The sequence below is a fragment of the Pelobates fuscus genome, chromosome 7, assembly GCF_036172605.1.
Source record: "Pelobates fuscus isolate aPelFus1 chromosome 7, aPelFus1.pri, whole genome shotgun sequence".
Classification (NCBI taxonomy): domain Eukaryota; kingdom Metazoa; phylum Chordata; class Amphibia; order Anura; family Pelobatidae; genus Pelobates; species Pelobates fuscus.
Window position 1 is genome coordinate 95298953 of NC_086323.1, and position 18828 is coordinate 95317780.

Sequence of the window (18828 nt, forward strand, 5' to 3'; positions counted from 1 at the left end):
GATAGCCAACAGAATCCTGCTTAAGTAGTGGAGGTCGAACTCAGGGAAGAAAAAAAACGATTCTAAAATGTTTCGACTACTTGCAATGGGGGGGGATTAGGAGTGCCAGATAAATATTGGCACCATAACAACTACAGCAACCTGTAGTGGGTATGGTGCTTGGAGTGTTCTTTTAAAAAGTGATACAATTTAGCTCAATGCAAGTTTCTACTAAGATGAAGATGATATGAACTAGAGAGCAATGAAAAGTGTAACAATAACCATGCCAAACCAATAGGAATGTTCCTGTTGATAGCTCCACCTTAATAACTTTGTCCCAATATTTGTCATTATACATAAACAGTAATTTGAAATTATATTTAATTACCTTCTTTTTTAGGTGGCATGATGACCGATGTTGGCAGTACTACATGTGTGTGGGAATCCCAGAGTGTTTGGCCCCGAAAAAGATTACTTTGGTATCTTGGAAAGTGTCTCCTTGCAGGAATTTGATTATCCACTCGTTCAATATTAAGCACTGTTAAGAAAAGGGTAAAAAAATTATTGTTTAGTTTAATTGGAAGTTTGTCATTTTCTTGCTACTCTTGCAGAGTCTTGCTACTCCTTTCTTTTTTGCATTTGACACTTTCCTCTGTAGTTTTACAGTCACCAGTATTCTGATTCTCAACTCCGGTGTTACCTCTTTAAATGGGAGAAGTGTGTCAAATGCTTAATAAAGCAATATGGTAGGCACACCTCTAACATTGAAAGTGTTAAACATTAATCTGTTTGGATATTAACATGACCAAAGCATGCTGGAAATAATATATAAAAGCCTGGGTCTTAAAGGGACACTATAGTCACCTGAACAACTTTAGCTTAATGAAGCAGTTTTGGTGCATTGAACATGCCTCTGCAGCCTCACTGCTCAATCCTCTGCCATTTAGGAGTTAAATCCCTTTGTTTATGAACCCTAGTCACACCTCCCTGCATGTGACTTGCACAGCCTTCCATAAACACTTCCTGTAAAGAGAGCCCTATTTAGGCTTTCTTTATTGCAAGTTCTGTTTAATTAAGATTTTCTTATCCCCTGCTATGTTAATAGCTTGATAGATCATGCAAGAGCCTCCTGTATGTGATTAAAGTTCAATTTAGAGATTGAGATACAATTATTTAAGGTAAATTACATCTGTTTGAAAGTGAAACCATTTTTTTTTTCATGCAGGCTCTGTCAATCATAGCCAGGGGAGGTGTGGCTAGGGCAGCATAAACAGAAACAAAGTGATTTAACTCCTAAATGACAGTGAATTGAGCAGTGAAATTGCAGGGGAATGATCTATACACTAAAACTGCTTTATTTAGCTAAAGTAATTTAGGTGATTATAGTGTTCCTTTAAAGTTTTAAGCAGTACTGTTAGATTTTGTAACTTTCAATAAACTGCCAACTTTTCCAATAAATATTTTAAACAAATTTTCAAACCTGAAAAACCATGTAATTTGAAACCTGTAACACAATCATAATATAAAAATAAGGGGTGGAGAAATTTTACAGCATGCATTATTCCACGTGTCAGTTACCTTGAGAAATTGGTTCTATTCATACATATGGGTCGGTATCTAAACTGAAGAATTCCAAACAGTCCCCCTAACAGACCCTTGCACTGTTGAGGATCATCATTCGCACAGACACACACTACTAAATCCAGACAAACTGTGTTATCTAGGTACAAACAACCATTTTCTATCACAATCAATTGATTTCTAGACATTGAAGAACTTACATCTCCAAGAGAAGTGTAATAAAATAATTCTCAAAGATTAAAGGGACCAGAATAACTACGGCTTAATGTAGTTGTTCTGCTGAGTATAATCACTCCCTGCAGGCATTTTCATGTAAACACTGCCTTTAGAGAAAAAATTGCCCCTTAGGGACACCTCCTCTGGCAACTCCTCGGATGGCCACTGGAGGTGCTTTTTGGGGCAGTGCTGCACAGTAGGCAGCACAGCCGTTCAGCGCCTTCGCTGAAATTTTCTCATAGAGATGTATTGATTCAGGAGGTGCAGATTGTCCAAAACAGCGTTTGGCCCTGCCCCTATCCCACCTCCTTGCCGATTTCAGCCAATCCAATTCCTTATGGGAAAGCATTGGATTGGCTAAAAATCATAAATTCTGATGATGTCACCAAGGAGGTGGATTGGGGGCGGGGCCAGCGCCAGCAGACTTGTGCAGTGCTGGAAATAAGGTATGTTTTAACCCCTTCTAAGGGTCCGGGGGGAGCCATATAAATTGTGGTTTTAACACTACAGGGTCAGGAACACATATTTGTGTTCCTGACTTCCTGACCCTATAGTGTTCCTTTAATTATTTTCATTGTTTATTATTATATCCTCTACCATATTTCACTAATCATAGTTACTGAGTTATGCTATGATTATCTTTGATTCTAAATATCATCACAATAGCTGAATTATCAATTAGGTACAGGACATCTAATAGGCCCATCTATCTACTAACTTATATTTGGGGTCACCAAGCCAACGGGATTCAGGTAGGTCAGTTTCATGTTCCTGGCCAAAGTACTGCTATACTCTTGAAGAAGCTCCATGAGCCGGGAACTGCCTTGCTCATTGTGTAAGAGAGTTTTCCAGTGTTCTTTGTTGGCCAACGTTAACACAGAACTTCCAGACCTCAGGAGATTCTAATAACAAAAAAAAACAAAACACAGAATTTGGACCATAAATCATTTCACACAGCAATACCCCAATGATTTATTATCGTAAGCTAATAACAATTGCTTCTTCCACTGCTTACAGGATTATTCACTAAAAAGATAATTGTGGGAAATTCAGAGTAAATTTCAAACTTAAGGCCCAAAATGGCAGAACTGGAAGCATAGCTGACTTGGAGAATTTTACTAGCTCCACTTTTTTTCCTTTCATTTGAAATTCCCTTTGAATTCTCAATAATTCTCACTTTAGTGAATAACCATGTTAATGGTTTGGAATAGATTTCTCAATGTTTCATACACACTTGCTAGTAAAGAGAAACAATACAGGCATTACAATAGTCCTAGTCACACAGAAACAGAGTATTTTATGGAACATCCTTGAACCAAACAAATCATATTACCTGTGGCAGAAAATAATCTAGGCAAGAAAATAAATGTTATCAGAAATAACACTCAGAGACAGGATGATGGATTACAAGAAACATATTTTTCCTTAGGGCACATCCCAAACACCATAACCACTTATTGAAGGCATACAGGCTTCTTCTGTCAATTTGCCAAAGTCTTCTACAGCCAATCACATCTGTCCAAATTTGAACGTTGAAGTGAAATTTCACATCTGAGAGGCAGCAGAGGGACTGGGGTTTGGAATAACCTTGGCTTTTGTCAAGCTGTTCAAAACCAGCTTAACAAAAAAGAAATGTAAATGCACCTGAAGACTATTCACAATATAATCATTACAAAAAGCTGAAGGGCTTACAGTGTGTACAGTGTCCCTTTAAGTAACTAAAAATCATGAGTAAAGACAGGATAGACCATAACTGAGTTCAACTTTTGAAAAACTCTTTTGGCAATCACCACACCTCTAGTCAATAGAGGCTTTAGACTAAAATTATTGAATCATTTTAGTCTTTTTTATGACTGGCATCAGCATACAAAGCATGGTGACGCAGGACACTGGGTGGTCAGAAGTAATGTATTGGCAGATCTCAGCATTACTTGCACATGTGCCATATGTCCACATTGCTTTTTTATGAGAAGCATTTCATTAGACAACAGTCGTCATGCTCGATGACTTCGTCGAGAAGAGGACCGGGTAGCCGTGAGGATAGATTTCATACACTTTTTTTTTTTTTTTTTTTAAGGAAGCCCATAAATCTAGAAATATGAAAGAACACAGCAGGCTTAAAAATATTCATATTTTTAAGTAGTATTTCTTAAAGTCCACCTTGTAGATACAGTTTGCATGCGCTTGAAGGTAGCAGCTTAGAACCTTCTAGGACTGAGGTGCATATCAATTAGCTAAATCACTTTGCAGGAAGCCCATTTACTACCTCTTCATAACCTATTGTTTGCATACACTGTGGAAACTTGTATTTTCTACTTTGCTATATTACTGTATAAAAGTTTCCTTTTATTAAACTGTATCACGCTTCTTGTGAATTTAAGAAGGTAACTTGCAATTACCTCTGTAAACTGGGCATCTTGGGTGGCTGTTAACCCAAACCCTTCTTGCTTGTTCTCAAACTGCATGAGAAGAGACAACAGGCGAAATGAAATCTGCACATCGTTCCCAAAGTACTGCTCCATGTGGTCCGTCACAGCGCGCAGACGGAGTGCCAGTTTCTTGGCTTCAATGGTATTAAGCTCAGTCTCATTCCTCTCAAAGTTATCAAGCTATGTGAATAAGAAAACAAATATTAATAATAAATGGAAATTGGAAATCGTTACTAAGTTACATTTTAGTACAATATTTAGAAATATCTAAATTTCTAGGTAAAATCTGTCTTTTGCTTATAGAATTCTATATTTATAAAATGACCTTTGAAAGCATGAATGGTGTTTAATTTAATTATAGCTTGAATTGCTAAATATAGAAATACAGCCGTTATAAGTTGCATTTTCAGTTGAATTTGGGGAAGCCTTTGTTGTGGTGAGCTATCTCAGTTGCTTTTGTTTGATTTTTTCATTGCAAATCACTGAAAGTCTGTACATTTTGACAATAAAGCTAATTTTTAACGGAGGTTTAATAATTTTGACAACAACTATATGCTGGCAGGTACATACATACATGTAACCTCTATATGAATGCCATTTACACTGAAATAAAATTCATAGCATGTACTCATAACATATCATAAATTCAGAAATGCCAAAAGCACAATATTTTAACATTTCCATCATTCTTTAAATCTACTCTTTACGAAAAAGAAAAAAGCTGGTGTGCCAGATGGATAACACATAATACTGTATGTATATTTTGTGATTTAGTCCCTTAAAGATGATTGACATTTCTTTTCCTCATTACAATCTGCTCCATAAAAACCCTGAACCAACATGCAATGTCCAGCTTATTGAGCACCTGAATCACTCTATAGCCCCCTTGTTACTGAAAAAGTAGGGCTAGATTCTTCTGATTGGATACTTTTGACAAGTATCCTCAAAGTGTTAAATATTCAGCATGATAAAATAAAATCTGCCCTTAGAATTATATTTCCCATACTCAATTTAAAGGTCTGATCATGACTAATACACTTCTTGATAATTACCAAAGCAGAGAGTTCCATGAAGGCAGGGGATGTGCAGTTAAAAAGATCTGGTTCCATCCATCCCTTCACTTCATCACAATGTCGGATGGCAGCGCCTAGAATTAAGATATATTTAATAATTCTGGAAATCAAAAAAGATATCATGTATTTTTCACTTGAAAGGAAAACAGCAAAATACAGATGGGAGAGCATAGGTAAGCCAAATGAAAACAAAATGCTCAGCCTAGGTTTGGTTAGTGTTGCTGCAGGAGCTGGAGTCAGGATGGCATAAGCAAAATAGTAAGATGCAAGACTAAGTGTGATTTAGGGGTCTATTCACATAACTGTCCAGAAGTTTAGTTACTGAGTGCAACCCAATACACAACTCAGTGTGTAGTGTTTTCTGAAAAATAATACAGTATAATGAGGGGTTAAATGACTAGTGTATGACTGCAAAAGATGGTAGCCTACTACCGGTTTACCTATAATGTAAATTCTAAACTGTATACCTAGTAATCTAAGAACAAGAGAAGGACCATAAGGTATTGGTCAAATATATGTGTTCCTTACTTCATCTCATGGTTAAACTTTAAAAAATACCGAGCCATCCAGGATACACAGCTACGCCTCAGTACTTTGGATTTTGCTAATGTGCAATGGAGATTAAGAAGAGTTGTGAGATATGAGTTTCCACAGTCTTAGATCACATGCTTCCACTAAAAGAAAAATCAGTCTATAAAGTCACAGATTATACTGAACAGTCAGACACTTTGATAAGTGAGCCTTAGCTCCATCTCTACCCTACTCTGTTGATTAGGCTATGAGATAACACAAAGGTGATACTCAGTTCTTACGGGTTGCTTGACAACTCAGTGTTAGTGACTAGACCCCATAATCAAAGGTTCTCATCAAGCTGGCTGCAGGGACAGCCTGCTAAGCAAAGAGCTGTGCAGGAGATATATAATGCGGGATATTATTCCAAAAAAAGGGGGAAACTCAAATCATACACACAACAGGGGTGAGAGCAAAGTGGCAGCCTTCAGGGAGATCCTCACCTGAACCCCTCAGACCTGGGTAATGTGCAAAGAAAGGTGGAAAGGAAAAAGGTAAAATACAATAATGAGTAGACTCATTAAAAATACAAAGTAACTTATAAGGTGAATTCAGTAAATATATGAGTGCCATCGTGCATACAACTTCTTTCAGTAGAACTTCTCCCTGCCTAGTTGCATAATCCCTGTCCAAATCCTGCACACCATTTCTGATACCCTGAACTCATAAAATGATATAATCATCTTTAGAAGAAGTCTATGTACCCATGAGATTGTCTATCATTGTCTGACAAAGCACTATGTAACTACATGAATTATTATATATTTTAGCAGAAGCTAACTCTAAACAAAGATTATCTATCTTTCAGATCAATCCAGTGTTTGGATGGTTAATCAGAAAATGATGGATTACCTTGCCAGCTCTTATGAGAATGCCCGCCAATTCATATTGAATGATAATTGACAAAATAGATTTTCCATCAGCCATGGTTCCGCCATAACAAGCGGATAATTAGCAATCTACAGTAAGTATATAGATTCCTTTAAACTTGAAAACAGGTAAGCATGCTCTCTCTGGAGTGAAATCGCTCCAATTTCTCTCACATTTGTAATTTCTTTTTTAAATTCTACCTGATTCTGTGATAGTGTTCTGAATATACAACATATATTTTAAATGTAGCTTTTTTTTTTTTTACATTTGACAGAATACCTAATTATAGAAATTAAATATGTAACAATGTCATTACCATTTTGGTCTACACGTCAAGTAAGGCGTTGTGATAACAACTGTGCAAGGTTCTGAACCAACGTCTGCACCGTGAACACGAAGATGTTAATAATTAAAGTGTTTTTCTCAACTGTATTACAACAGAAAGCCACAGGGCTTCTCTCCAGCTTCGTGACAGCACAGTGACAGGCAGACAGAAAACAAAGTAGGCAGCATTAGCAATATTTAGCAATTTCCAGCCATGAATCTGGCAGAAACTTTAATAATATTTGCAATGGAACGCTGACAGTGAGCAGACTGTTAAATAACTGGATGTTCTGGGCGGAAAGAAGGTTTAATGAGATCTGTCCTGCTAATAAAATTCTTCGCCTAATTCTCTCTACATGTTGCATTGTTTTTTAAATATGTCCTGTTTTCGCGTTATTGATGTGTAATTGTATGGACTATTTCACCCTGTAGGCTTCTTTTCATAAGTACTCTCAGAATTCTAAAATGGCTTTCAGTACAGTGTATGAAGATTGATGGGTGAGGTCAGCCTTAGGTAAGCAAACACTTGAGATGTGCTTAAGAGTTACAAGCTACTGTAAATTTAGCATGATAATTGTCCCTAGAAGTGCATGGCCACAACATGAAAACTATACACTATCAGAAGAAGACAACCAAGTGGGCAAGAGTTTTGAACCAAAGGCTGGGGAGCTTAGTACAATAAAATAGAAATGTTTGGAAAAATAATATTACTCACCCAATGAACCTTTGGGGCAGGGAACAGCAGCAGGGAGACTAAATTTTGTCCTGGGCCACCAAACTCCTGCCGTCAATGTTTTAGGACATCCATCATAGATAACTGAAAAAGGGAAGGAGTGTAAATGACAATCTAATACATTAAAACAATAAAAGAGTCTTTCTTATGGCTTCTGAGCCTTTTTAAAATTTCACAAATATTTGCACTGCATGGCATAATATTATTTATTTATACATTTTGACAGAGATGGATTGAAAATCTGCTCCTATGCACAAGCATCAAAATTACTACTACATCTTTGTTGCCCAACACTTTGCCCATAACAAAATGTAGACAGGTACAGCTGGCGCAGTCACTATACAAGAAACCAGTCCCACATTTGGCTATGAAGTTATATTCCGACTTTCAATGTTCCTAAATGTTTTATTGCATGGCACAGGAAGGAAATAAGAAGTGAAAGTCACAGATACCCACAGTGATGTATTCAAATAAAGATACAGAGTACTAAGTCTTACTCTCAAGGAAATGTAGAGTTACAAGAAAAGGCTTATGAACACTTTGGAGTAACCACAAAATATAGGCCGATTTCCTGCTATATTACAATAATAGGCTATAATTAGCTACATGAAAAAAAAGACTTAAAACAGATGGACAAAACAAACAAACATTTGAGCAAATTAGAAACTTAGAAAATTAGAAACATGAAACACGTGGAGAAAATCCTTATTCTATCAGACAGGGGTTCAGGAGAGTAATGCATTAATAAGAGAACAATGGGATTTCCTGGACATCCAGGTAATGTCCCCACTGCTCTTATATATAGTCATGTCACCCTGAAAATCATCTAATAACCACAAGATTTCTTGTAGATAGAAGAAGATACTTGGGTCTATCTCACCTTCACAGCCACTTGGTGACACCTCAGCAAATGGATTATCACAGCTGTTGCACTGTCGACCAATCACACCAGGTCTGCAATAGCACTGACCCGTGTTTGGATCACAGGACCTTGAGGAAGAGCCAATGGGGTAACAATCACAAGGTAGACATGTATCTGTTCCTTTCAGGCGGTAATGAAACTCCTACATTAAAGACATGGAAAAAAAAGACAATTCACCATGGTAGAACATCTGTACAAACAGAGATGGTTGCTGATACGACCTTCTAAATAAGACTAACTTTTTATTTTTTTATTTTACATAAATTAATGATGTAACACTGCTGTTGGAGAAGATTGTGACATGTCCATGCCCTCTGTCTCCAAATTTCATCTATCTATTTATTTGTAAATGCAAAGATACAAAGTATGTTTGGTACAACTCAAAGGAATAGGGAATAGCTGAGTTATTGCTTTAACCCCTTAAGGACACATGACGTGTGTGACACGTCATGATTCCCTTTTATTCCAGAAGTTTGGTCCTTAAGGGGTTAAAATTCAACTTTTGCAATCTCTATGATAGCGAGACAGCCACTTTGTATCATGATATTTGGAAAATAATTATTATGGTATACAAGACATAGCATAATTACTTATTTACATGGTGGTGTCTCATTAAATAACAGATCCTAACCCTCTTACCTTGCAGTGACATTGCCCATTGGTTTTGTTGCAGTCTGGGTCAAAACCTTTATTTACATCACAGTGGCATGGTCCACAGGTCAGATTTCCCCACCAACCCTTTGGACATTGCTGGTCCATCCTGAGGAAAATAGTACAGAGAAGAGAGCTGAAAACCCATGAAGTATAGATAGCTAAGTAAAGTGCACTGAGAGGTACAGACAGACAGACATCAGCACAAATAAGACTAAGAGAAAAACAAACACATACGAGTCCTTTTGTGTCCCCTTAAATATAAAGGCAATACTCGATTCTGCTTATCCACATATGTAAAATGTCAGCATCAGTGGATCTTACCTATGCTCACAGTATTGCCCAAAATGATTCTCTCTGCACTCACAGGTATAACCCAGCGGGGTATTGGAACGATGACGGCAGAGACCTTTATTTTCACAAGGATTCAAGTGACAAACATCAACACAGGTATCTCCATAGTACCCTGCAGAGAGTAACAGAGTGCCTCTTAACAGGAAGAAATATTATTATTGACTCTGAACTGGCATCAATCAGTACAAAGCTTCCTACTGCATACATATATGTATTATTCACAACGTGGATATTGTGGAGATTAATCAAGATTAAGAGATGCAAAAGTTATGTGGAGCTCTGTTTAGCCATAAAAACACAATTTAAGATATTTTTTGTTTTCAAATATTACAGCATTAAAATGTATAGTTAGTAGATTCCCCTCATAATTGTTTTTAGAAGGCTGGTTTAATACATACACATCCTTTTTTTTTTCTACAAAGAAATTTAAATATTGACATATGTTAATGCTAATATTCAATTAGTGGAATTTTACGAAAAATGGCATGTTCCAGATCTGTATTGTAACCAGTATGGAAGATATTTCATTCAGTGTGTTCCATATGAAAACAGAAAACATTTAACTTTCAGATGTGTCCTGCTAGCATACCTCCAAACATTTTTAGAGGTAAGAGTGGGGGGTTGGCTAGGGTCGGGGCTGTTCTGAGAGATTTTAGGTGACTGACTAATAACAATTTATGCAACTAAAATGTAATTCAGAACAAGGAAAAGGAATATTGTTTACACAGACTGATATCTAAACACATTTATTGTAGGTTAAAGACACATCACTGTGCGTATTATTGCTGTAGAGCTCTGTTATACACTCAGACACACCAACAATACGCAGCTCCTAGAAAAGAGGGACATTAGAATAGACAAAAAGGGACAATTCATATGGATCTAAATAAGGACTGTCCCTCCTTAATTGGGACACTTGGGAAGTAAGTACTAGAGGCAGCTAGCCAAATAAATCAGTACGTTACACTATTTTACATCTATATGGTGCAGCCCCAGACTGCAACTCTTGGCCCAGATACATGATTTATCCACTAGCACCCTATCTGTTCACATGGCTCATACCTGGGTGGCACACACAGGTATGCCCAAGCCACCCGCCCACACAGGAGCTGTTTCCCTGGCACGGGTTAGAATCACATGAATTGGGAAGGTTACAGCCTGGCTTGACATTCAATGAGTTGCTCGGCTTGGACAAGGAAATACCAGTTGGTGTCTCGCCCAAACGCACTCCCTGCAGAAAAAAATAAATTGAAAGGATGGTATTTAGAAACAGTCACCAAGTAACGGAACTGCCCGTATGTATTCCATAACGATCCTAGCTATAAACATCAACAGACCTGTACACATCCTTCTAGGCCATTCTGAACCTCTTGCATTCCCAGGACTCCTCCAACGTACAGATGTTTGACCCTCAGCCCATGCAGTTCATTTCCAACAGGTACTGTGTCCTGCCGAAAAAACATGGAGAACTCTGAGAGATCAGAATGCAAGTAACAGGTGGTGGAGCAGAGATGGTGGGGTAGTTCACTCCTATGTATGTTACTTTAAAAATCTAAAAAATATTATATGCCGGGCCTACTTAGGGATTTACTTTGGGATTTCAAGAACAGCTAGAAAAAAAAGAATAATAAAAGAATACATTTTATCTATAGGAATAAGAGATACAATAATTAGTCCAAAGGAATGAAACTCTAGTAGAATACATGTTCTAAAAGTTCAAATGTCAAGAAAATTCTATAGAAGTTATTGGAGTAATTGAAGCATTTTCCTTTTTCCGGTTGAGCCAACAGTAAAATCTTGGAGACTGGAAAGATTACACTGTAAAATAGACAGATTACCTGATAGAACCCATAATCCAGGTTTATGGTAATGACATAACGTGTCTCTCGGCCACTGCGCACATCACGCAACTCCAGCTGTAGGTCATGCCACCTCCCATCATTCACCATCATTTGGTCCATGAGGAGAGTAGAGGTACGGCTGGTGCCACGGCTGACAGAGAATGAAACCAGTCCAGAGACTAGCTGTGTATGGAAGGAAATAAAACACTGGTTAGCATGGACAGGACTTTCCAGCAAGTCACCAAGGAGTCAGAACCCCAGACTAAGACATCTACAAATTCTCAAATATCACTGCATGCTATGACCATCAAGAAATATGAAATATCTTTGTCTGTCTCCGATACTCAATCTGCTTTCCAAGGGGTTGAAAATGCTGAACATTCCATGATTTATTGAGACCCGAACATACCTGGCAGAGTATGGTTGTGTACTGCCCAGCATAGGCCTGAAGTAATACCCCATTTGCCCGCCGGGTTCTAAATGCCAGGCCTAGAAACCATGGTATGGAGACCTTTACTTCATTCTTAAAATCCCAGGACAACACACCACTTCCATTGAAATGATGTGGGTGATGCATAGCTGCATGACAAAAGGAAATGAAGAGTTCAAATAAATAAGCAGATGGTGGACCCTAAAAAGCTAACAGTAACTTTTAGGTAGAAACATCTATAGACTTTTTACCAAAAAGCATGGAAATAACCCAATTTTAAGCAGTTCAGCTTGGACATTATTTTAGCACAATTGGTAATGAGATGATGATGCCACTTTAAGTTACATAACCACAACCCTAAGCAACTAATATACTAGATCAAAATATTTAAAAATGTCCATAAAGCTTACCAATCCTGCAGTCCTTCCCACCAAATCCTAAAGGGCAATCGCAGGAGAAAGTTCCCCAACTCACTGTGCAACTGCCACCATTTTTACACGGGTTGGAATCACAATACGAATGCTTAGCATGGCAGCCTACAAGGAAACAAATCAATGTTACAGGTGAAGGCCACACTTCCTGGCTTACAGTACACTTACAGTATGTAGCCCCTGACTGTTTGTTTTTATATATAGGATATAGCACTCTGGACTACATTTGTCACTCTCCACTATCTTTCATAGGCCATTTAAATGCACCAATAGCTTGAGAGTTATAGTTGCATAGCCCTGAAACATGTTAGCCAAGAAATATGTCCGGTGTTTTTTATCCAGTGCTCCCCTGTGGCTATGACAAGAATTTTCCCTATAGAATAAAATGATCCTGCATAGTAATGGGGCTAAATTGGTACTTACTTCTCTAGAAGGATCCAAAGAATGTTATATTCACTTGACTTCTGCAGGAAAAGGACCTGCCATTACCTCTCTCCTGAAGTCCAGTGAATGGTCAATGGTGACGTCTTTATTTTGCTATTTTCTACGATTTTCTGGCATAACTGCAACTGTTTCTACAGTGATTGTTTCAACAGCCCATCATATGCCTAATAATAAGGTTGTACGTAAATTATTTTTCGATACCTGCAGATGTTCCGTTGTTTGCAATGTAGGATGCCAAATCAATCTTTTTGCTGTCGATATACAGATCCCTCATACACCCTATGAACTCCCTGTGTGCTACAGGAAAGTTTTCTGGCAGATTGGGGACTCCCCCAAGGAGGAGAGGGCCTGTGAGATCCAGAGACCTGAAAGGAAACAAAAACAAGTTGATTTGTATCACGGACTTTCTGTGACTACACATATGCCATCTGTTGCAGAATTCCATGTATAGTTTCTAACTGTTACAGTCTTTAGCAGAATTCTGTTTTCAAAACACTTGCCACATGTGTGAAATGTTTCATTTCATACTTAGAGTGTTTACAGACTAGTCTTTTGCCAGTGGGCGTTCAAGAGTATTTACTTATATTTACCGATGGTGTTTTTGTGAACAAATTTTGGTTTTCTACACAAGTATACCTGAAATGCGTTCTGAAAGATTACCTACTACATCTAGTCATATAAATTGTAAAAAGTAACATGATACAATATAAGGCATTATCCAATAATACATAATATGTAAGGTACATGTAGATATTACTCCACATTAAGTTACCTATACCATAGTAAAGAACAGGTGCATGGTTAAGATAACAGATTTATTTACTTTTTTGAGCTGGACTGCACCCCTTCCGCTGCACATGAGTAGTTGCTGATCTCACTACCAAATTTAAGAGCCACAGACATATCACAGTCATCCACAGCCAGAACAGCCACTTTTTCCTTTGAGGGCCCCTGTGCTACACCCATGGATCCAGTCTTTGGCTGATAATAAAAAAGAAATTAAACGTAAGAAGATAATGTGCATGGTGCCAGAAGTGGGATACAATGACAGTGTAATTGTGCTCTGCGTTATGATTTGTTATTAGCACCGCATGGAATCTGAAGGATTGTAGGCAATGACATAAATACCAAGCATCCAAACTGCAAATTATGTTTGGAAGATAATGTAAGCAATGAAAGTGGTTTGTAAATAATGACAAAATTTTTTGTTCAACACCAGACCAAGGCCAATGCTGGAAAAACTGACCTAGAGCAAACCAATAACTGCTCATGGTGACTTATTTAAGCTTACCTTGTTGTAGTACCGAAGCTGAATGGTGTGCCAATGTCCATCACTAACACCTCCAGGTATGTATGGAGTCACCAGTGTGCTAGATTCACCTTGAAATGATATAACAGGTTTTTACATCAAGGATCTAAACATTTTTCTGCTTATTATGATTGGAAAAAGCATAAATGCATTAAGCTTAACAGTCCATAGATCTCCCTGTAATCTATTCATTAAATGCTTTGTTTTAATGGTCTAGTTAAGGATCATCCTATAAGACACTTGGCTAAACTCAAGTATATCTTGGTAGATACAAACTGGCACATGGTAAGTTTATAAAGATCTTGCTGATGGGTTCTTTTTTTCTGTGCAGAATCTTCAGTAACTTTATTGGGAGACTGAGCTCTCAGCACAACTCAACAAGACATTTACCAGTAAGATGAACTGCACATAAAAACATGTTGTAGAGGACATTTAGTTTCTTTAACCCATGAATATTGCTCGGAGGGATTTTGTCCCCATGACCATGTTATCAGTAAGCAGTCCATCAGAAAACAATTAGAAACATAATCCACATCTTTAGTTTACAAGAAACCACATGGTCACCAATACTGGGTCTGGTAATTAAAATTTTGTAAAGAGCAAATTATTTTAATCCTTACGCCCATGCCAGCCCACCACAAGTTAGGTTACTGAATTTTTAGATCTCCTAAATTTACTGCATGCAGCTTGCAATTTCCCCATCTTTGTCCCACACACTCCAATCTCATAACAGAGTAGAATATATGTGCAGGTTCACCTCATTTAGTACTGTAAACAGATAGACAGAGAGCTGCCTTTCTCTCCTGTTAGAGCCAGGCTAACAAAATGCTAGCATGGTCAGCCGTCAGCTTCATCAGAGCCTGGCTGCATCAATCTCTAACCTCCTAACAGATGTTCTCGCTGCTGAGAGTTCACTACGCACTGTGTCTCCATCAATCAGGTAAAAGCAATGCTTTGAAATTAGTATGGCCGTAACCTTCTTACTGCTGTCTGTGGTTAAAAGATAATCAGAAATGATGACTTTAACAAAGATTTTTTTTTTAATGGTACCGAAACCACTTAATTAGTTGTGATTCTTAAAATGTTATTCTAACCAACTTCTGCGTGTAAAATGTGTGTTGATATGAGTGCATTATTAATATGCACAGTTTCTAAAAAGGTCATTTAAAAAATCATCAATATGATTAGGAGCTCTTGGGGCTTAGGGGGTTAGGGTTAAAGGTTATCTACACTGAAGATGCTGTTAACTGTAATTTACATCTGGCTAAGAGTGATGGGAGCCATTATCAATACCCTGGTCACTGTTTGCTAAAATGGCTCTGTGTTCCTTTAATGGCAACTCTGTTATAGCACTGCAATAATGATTTTTAAACAACATTTTTAAAGTGAATTATTAAAACTGGTACACTATTGATTGAATTGATAGGGTAGTAGACTCAGTCTGTCAACCTGACAATGGAATCTCTACCAGTGTGAAGACTGATACAGAGACTTACTGAATCAGTTACAGCCTTTAAAAGGCCCATCAATCTCCCCTACAATGATCTAAAAGGTGCGAACACAACCCATGGCATATTGCTAAATATCCTACTTATTGACATGTTATATAACACATTTATAAAACAATCCTAAACAGCTTATGTTTAATGAATGTGGCAGATAGGATTAATGTTTCTAACACCAGATGCTCAACATAAAATATTAATAAAACAACAAATTCAATGGGTATATTCCTGTGGCTAATCTAAATAAGCAGATAACAGGATTCCGGATCTCCTACTATCCTCAGAGTTTATTCAATTATTCACTAATTTGATCCTAAAGTATGAAACACTTTTACAGTTTAAAGTTAAAGGAGAACTATATTCTCCAATGGAGAAGTCATACAATGACAATCACTGTGCAAAATGTATTCCAAATCAACCAAGAGGGAAAGAAATATCAAACTCAGCCAAGCACAAGGATGGTGCAAGGATTTTTACCACTCAAGGTTAAATTCCAGACTGACGCTACGCCATATAGCTGCTCATGTATCTTGTTTCAGTCTCTCTTTCTCATTTCGTTAGCCTCTCTAGTTTCCCTTTAGGCCAGACTTCCCCTTGTATATTTTGTTTGGTCCAGGCAAGAATTTAAAGGAATATGCACAAGACTCTCAATAATAAATGGGACAGCCAGGAAAAGGCTATCTAAACATTGAAAAAAAGATTCAGCACTCAGCAGTGAAGAAAAACACACTTTGTTTTCCTAATCTGTGATAAATAATATGTATATAAAAAACATACATGCATAGAAATAGTTACAAGTATATGAATGCTACAGAAATGATCAATTGCGTTTAATGAAATAAATAACCCATCTTCCAAATGCTTAGGAAACATTGTGATGGACTGGAAGAGTATAACATACCAGTAGAATATTTTAGCTGCACCTGACCATCATTTATCTCCACGGCAATGAAATCATGCTTTTCATTTAAGCGTCCATTGTAGAACAAGAGGCCGTTTCTCTCCTTGGTGGCAAACCTAGAGAAAGAGAGAAAAGAAAGAAGGAAAGAAACAAAAGAAAGATAAATTGACATAATGATCTGAAGATGGATGGTTTGGAAAAGGGGGACAACTATGGTGAGATATATATATATATATATATATATATATATATATATATATATATATATATATATATACATATCTATATATATATCTATATATTATGCTAGAGTATGACCTGCCAAGAATGGGGTACATTGACGTTGTGGCAGGCTTATGCAATATATGATAATTTTTTTTTGCCTAGGTGAGGTGTATTTAAATAAAACTATTACAATATGTGAGATTTTAAATCATTGTTTAGTGAATAAGCGAGTGCACTGGATTGTGTATTTTTTATGTTGTGTATATATATATATGTGTATATATATATATATATATATATATATATATATATACACACACACACAACAGACCAAGTAATTACTTTACCCCCCACTGTAACATGTTAAAAGAGCTAAACTGGCTGTCGCTGGAATCCAAACGCACTCTTTATCTTTCCAGCCTTGTGCATAAGAGCATTTCTGGGAAGCTCCCACCCTACCTGAGTAGAATGCTCTCCGCTGTTCCCACCCCCATATAACCTCCGATCCAGTACTAGAACGATATTTAGCATACCGCAATACAAAAATGAAGTGGCTCGATCCTCCTTTTCCTACAGAGCACTGCAATTATGGAATAACCTCAGGCACAGTCAAATCTTCATTCAATCTAAAATCTTTTACGAGATCTATGGCAATATACCTCAGCACAGAATGCACCTGTCATGGTTGAATAAATGTATTACCTGTTATGTATTAAATTTATATATGTGTGTATGTGTATATATATATATATATTTATTTTGTATATTGTAATTTTGTAATATTGTATCCTATTGTAACAATGCAATGTTTTGTGGACAAAGACCCAGGGCATACTTGAAAACGAGAGAAATCTCAATCTATCCATCCTGGTAAAATATTTTATAAATAAATAAATAAAGGTGGTGAGTTTCATGCAGAAGTTGTAGGTTTATGAATTTGATACCAGGTTTGGCACTACATTTTTTCACGAAAAAAAAAAACGTTTCCTGAAAATAAATGATGATCTATCAACCCTACTTGAAATCAAAAACTGGATTCCTGTGCTTTTTGCAATAACTCCTCAATACAATAAATTGTATTCCATACCTTCCAACATTTAAAATGGACAAAGTAGAACACTTTAATACTAGGGGTTTGAGTGGGGCTGTTCTGGGAAATTTTAGGTGACTTACTAATATAAACATATTTTAGAACAAGAACAATGTGTCTAATTTAGAGACTGATTTCTAAACATATTTATTTCAGTTTAATTATTATTATTGCTGTGGAGCTCTGTTATACACTCAAACACTCCAACAATATGGAGCTCCTATATAAGAGATACATTAGGATACAAAGAGGGACAGAGGAATTTGATCCAAATAATAGGGACTCTCCCTCCTGAATAGGGACACTTGGGAGGGTGCTATGTTATAATGGCACACTAAAAATGGATTTAATATAGAAGGACTGCCTTTTCAGGTGCAAGGGAGACCCACTGACACAGGGAAGAGTTTAATGAAGGGGTCTTGCAAAATGTAATACTTTATATTACAGTTGAAGAATAGGTCACTGAGATAATTATACAATTGAAAAATAGGTTGCCAAGCTAATTCAATTTGCATAATTTGGTTCTCTGTCTAGAAAGGTTAAGAAAGACTGGTTTAAACAGACAATTTAATTAGTATAAGTGTGGAACTGGAAATAAACAGACTAAAAATGCAAAATAGATTCAAAATACTTTATAAAAAAAGAAACAGTTTCTACTAGACGATAGCATTGCTGTAAAACCAAACTGACAGATTAAGGATAAAATTGTCAAAAAATTAAAAAATATCTTCCAGCTCTTTTTAAATGGTCCATATTTTGCATCTCGCTTGTCAGCTACTGGGTTTAGAGAGAAAAACAATTATATATATTATTTTTAATATATATAAAAAAACATAACATTTTTATCTTGTAATACTTATTTTATTGGACTAACAGAATTTTTTTAATGACAAGCTTTCTGGAGAAATTCCCTTTCTCAAGTCTAAAGCATTTCTGAGCAAGACGACACA

The 18828-nt window shown here is 36.8% G+C and overlaps 1 protein-coding gene across 2 annotated transcripts in view; it reads right to left on the reverse strand.

Annotated features, from left to right (window-relative positions):
• CELSR3 (cadherin EGF LAG seven-pass G-type receptor 3) overlaps positions 1–18828 on the reverse strand; it is a 166896-nt gene that overhangs the window by 24971 nt on the left and 123097 nt on the right. The window contains exons 4-21 of one of the 2 annotated variants that reach the window (XM_063426221.1): positions 16564–16679; positions 14140–14228; positions 13672–13829; positions 13050–13213; positions 12384–12509; positions 11953–12122; positions 11541–11726; positions 11040–11150; positions 10765–10933; positions 9673–9814; positions 9337–9457; positions 8656–8839; positions 7758–7859; positions 6292–6306; positions 5258–5352; positions 4176–4385; positions 2495–2678; positions 368–517 (exon numbers count right to left, since the gene is read on the reverse strand). In XM_063426221.1, the coding sequence (XP_063282291.1) occupies positions 368–517; positions 2495–2678; positions 4176–4385; positions 5258–5352; positions 6292–6306; positions 7758–7859; positions 8656–8839; positions 9337–9457; positions 9673–9814; positions 10765–10933; positions 11040–11150; positions 11541–11726; positions 11953–12122; positions 12384–12509; positions 13050–13213; positions 13672–13829; positions 14140–14228; positions 16564–16679 (2492 nt within the window). The remainder of the gene's footprint in view (positions 1–367; positions 518–2494; positions 2679–4175; positions 4386–5257; positions 5353–6291; positions 6307–7757; positions 7860–8655; positions 8840–9336; positions 9458–9672; positions 9815–10764; positions 10934–11039; positions 11151–11540; positions 11727–11952; positions 12123–12383; positions 12510–13049; positions 13214–13671; positions 13830–14139; positions 14229–16563; positions 16680–18828) is intronic. The other variant, XM_063426222.1, reaches the window with a different exon arrangement.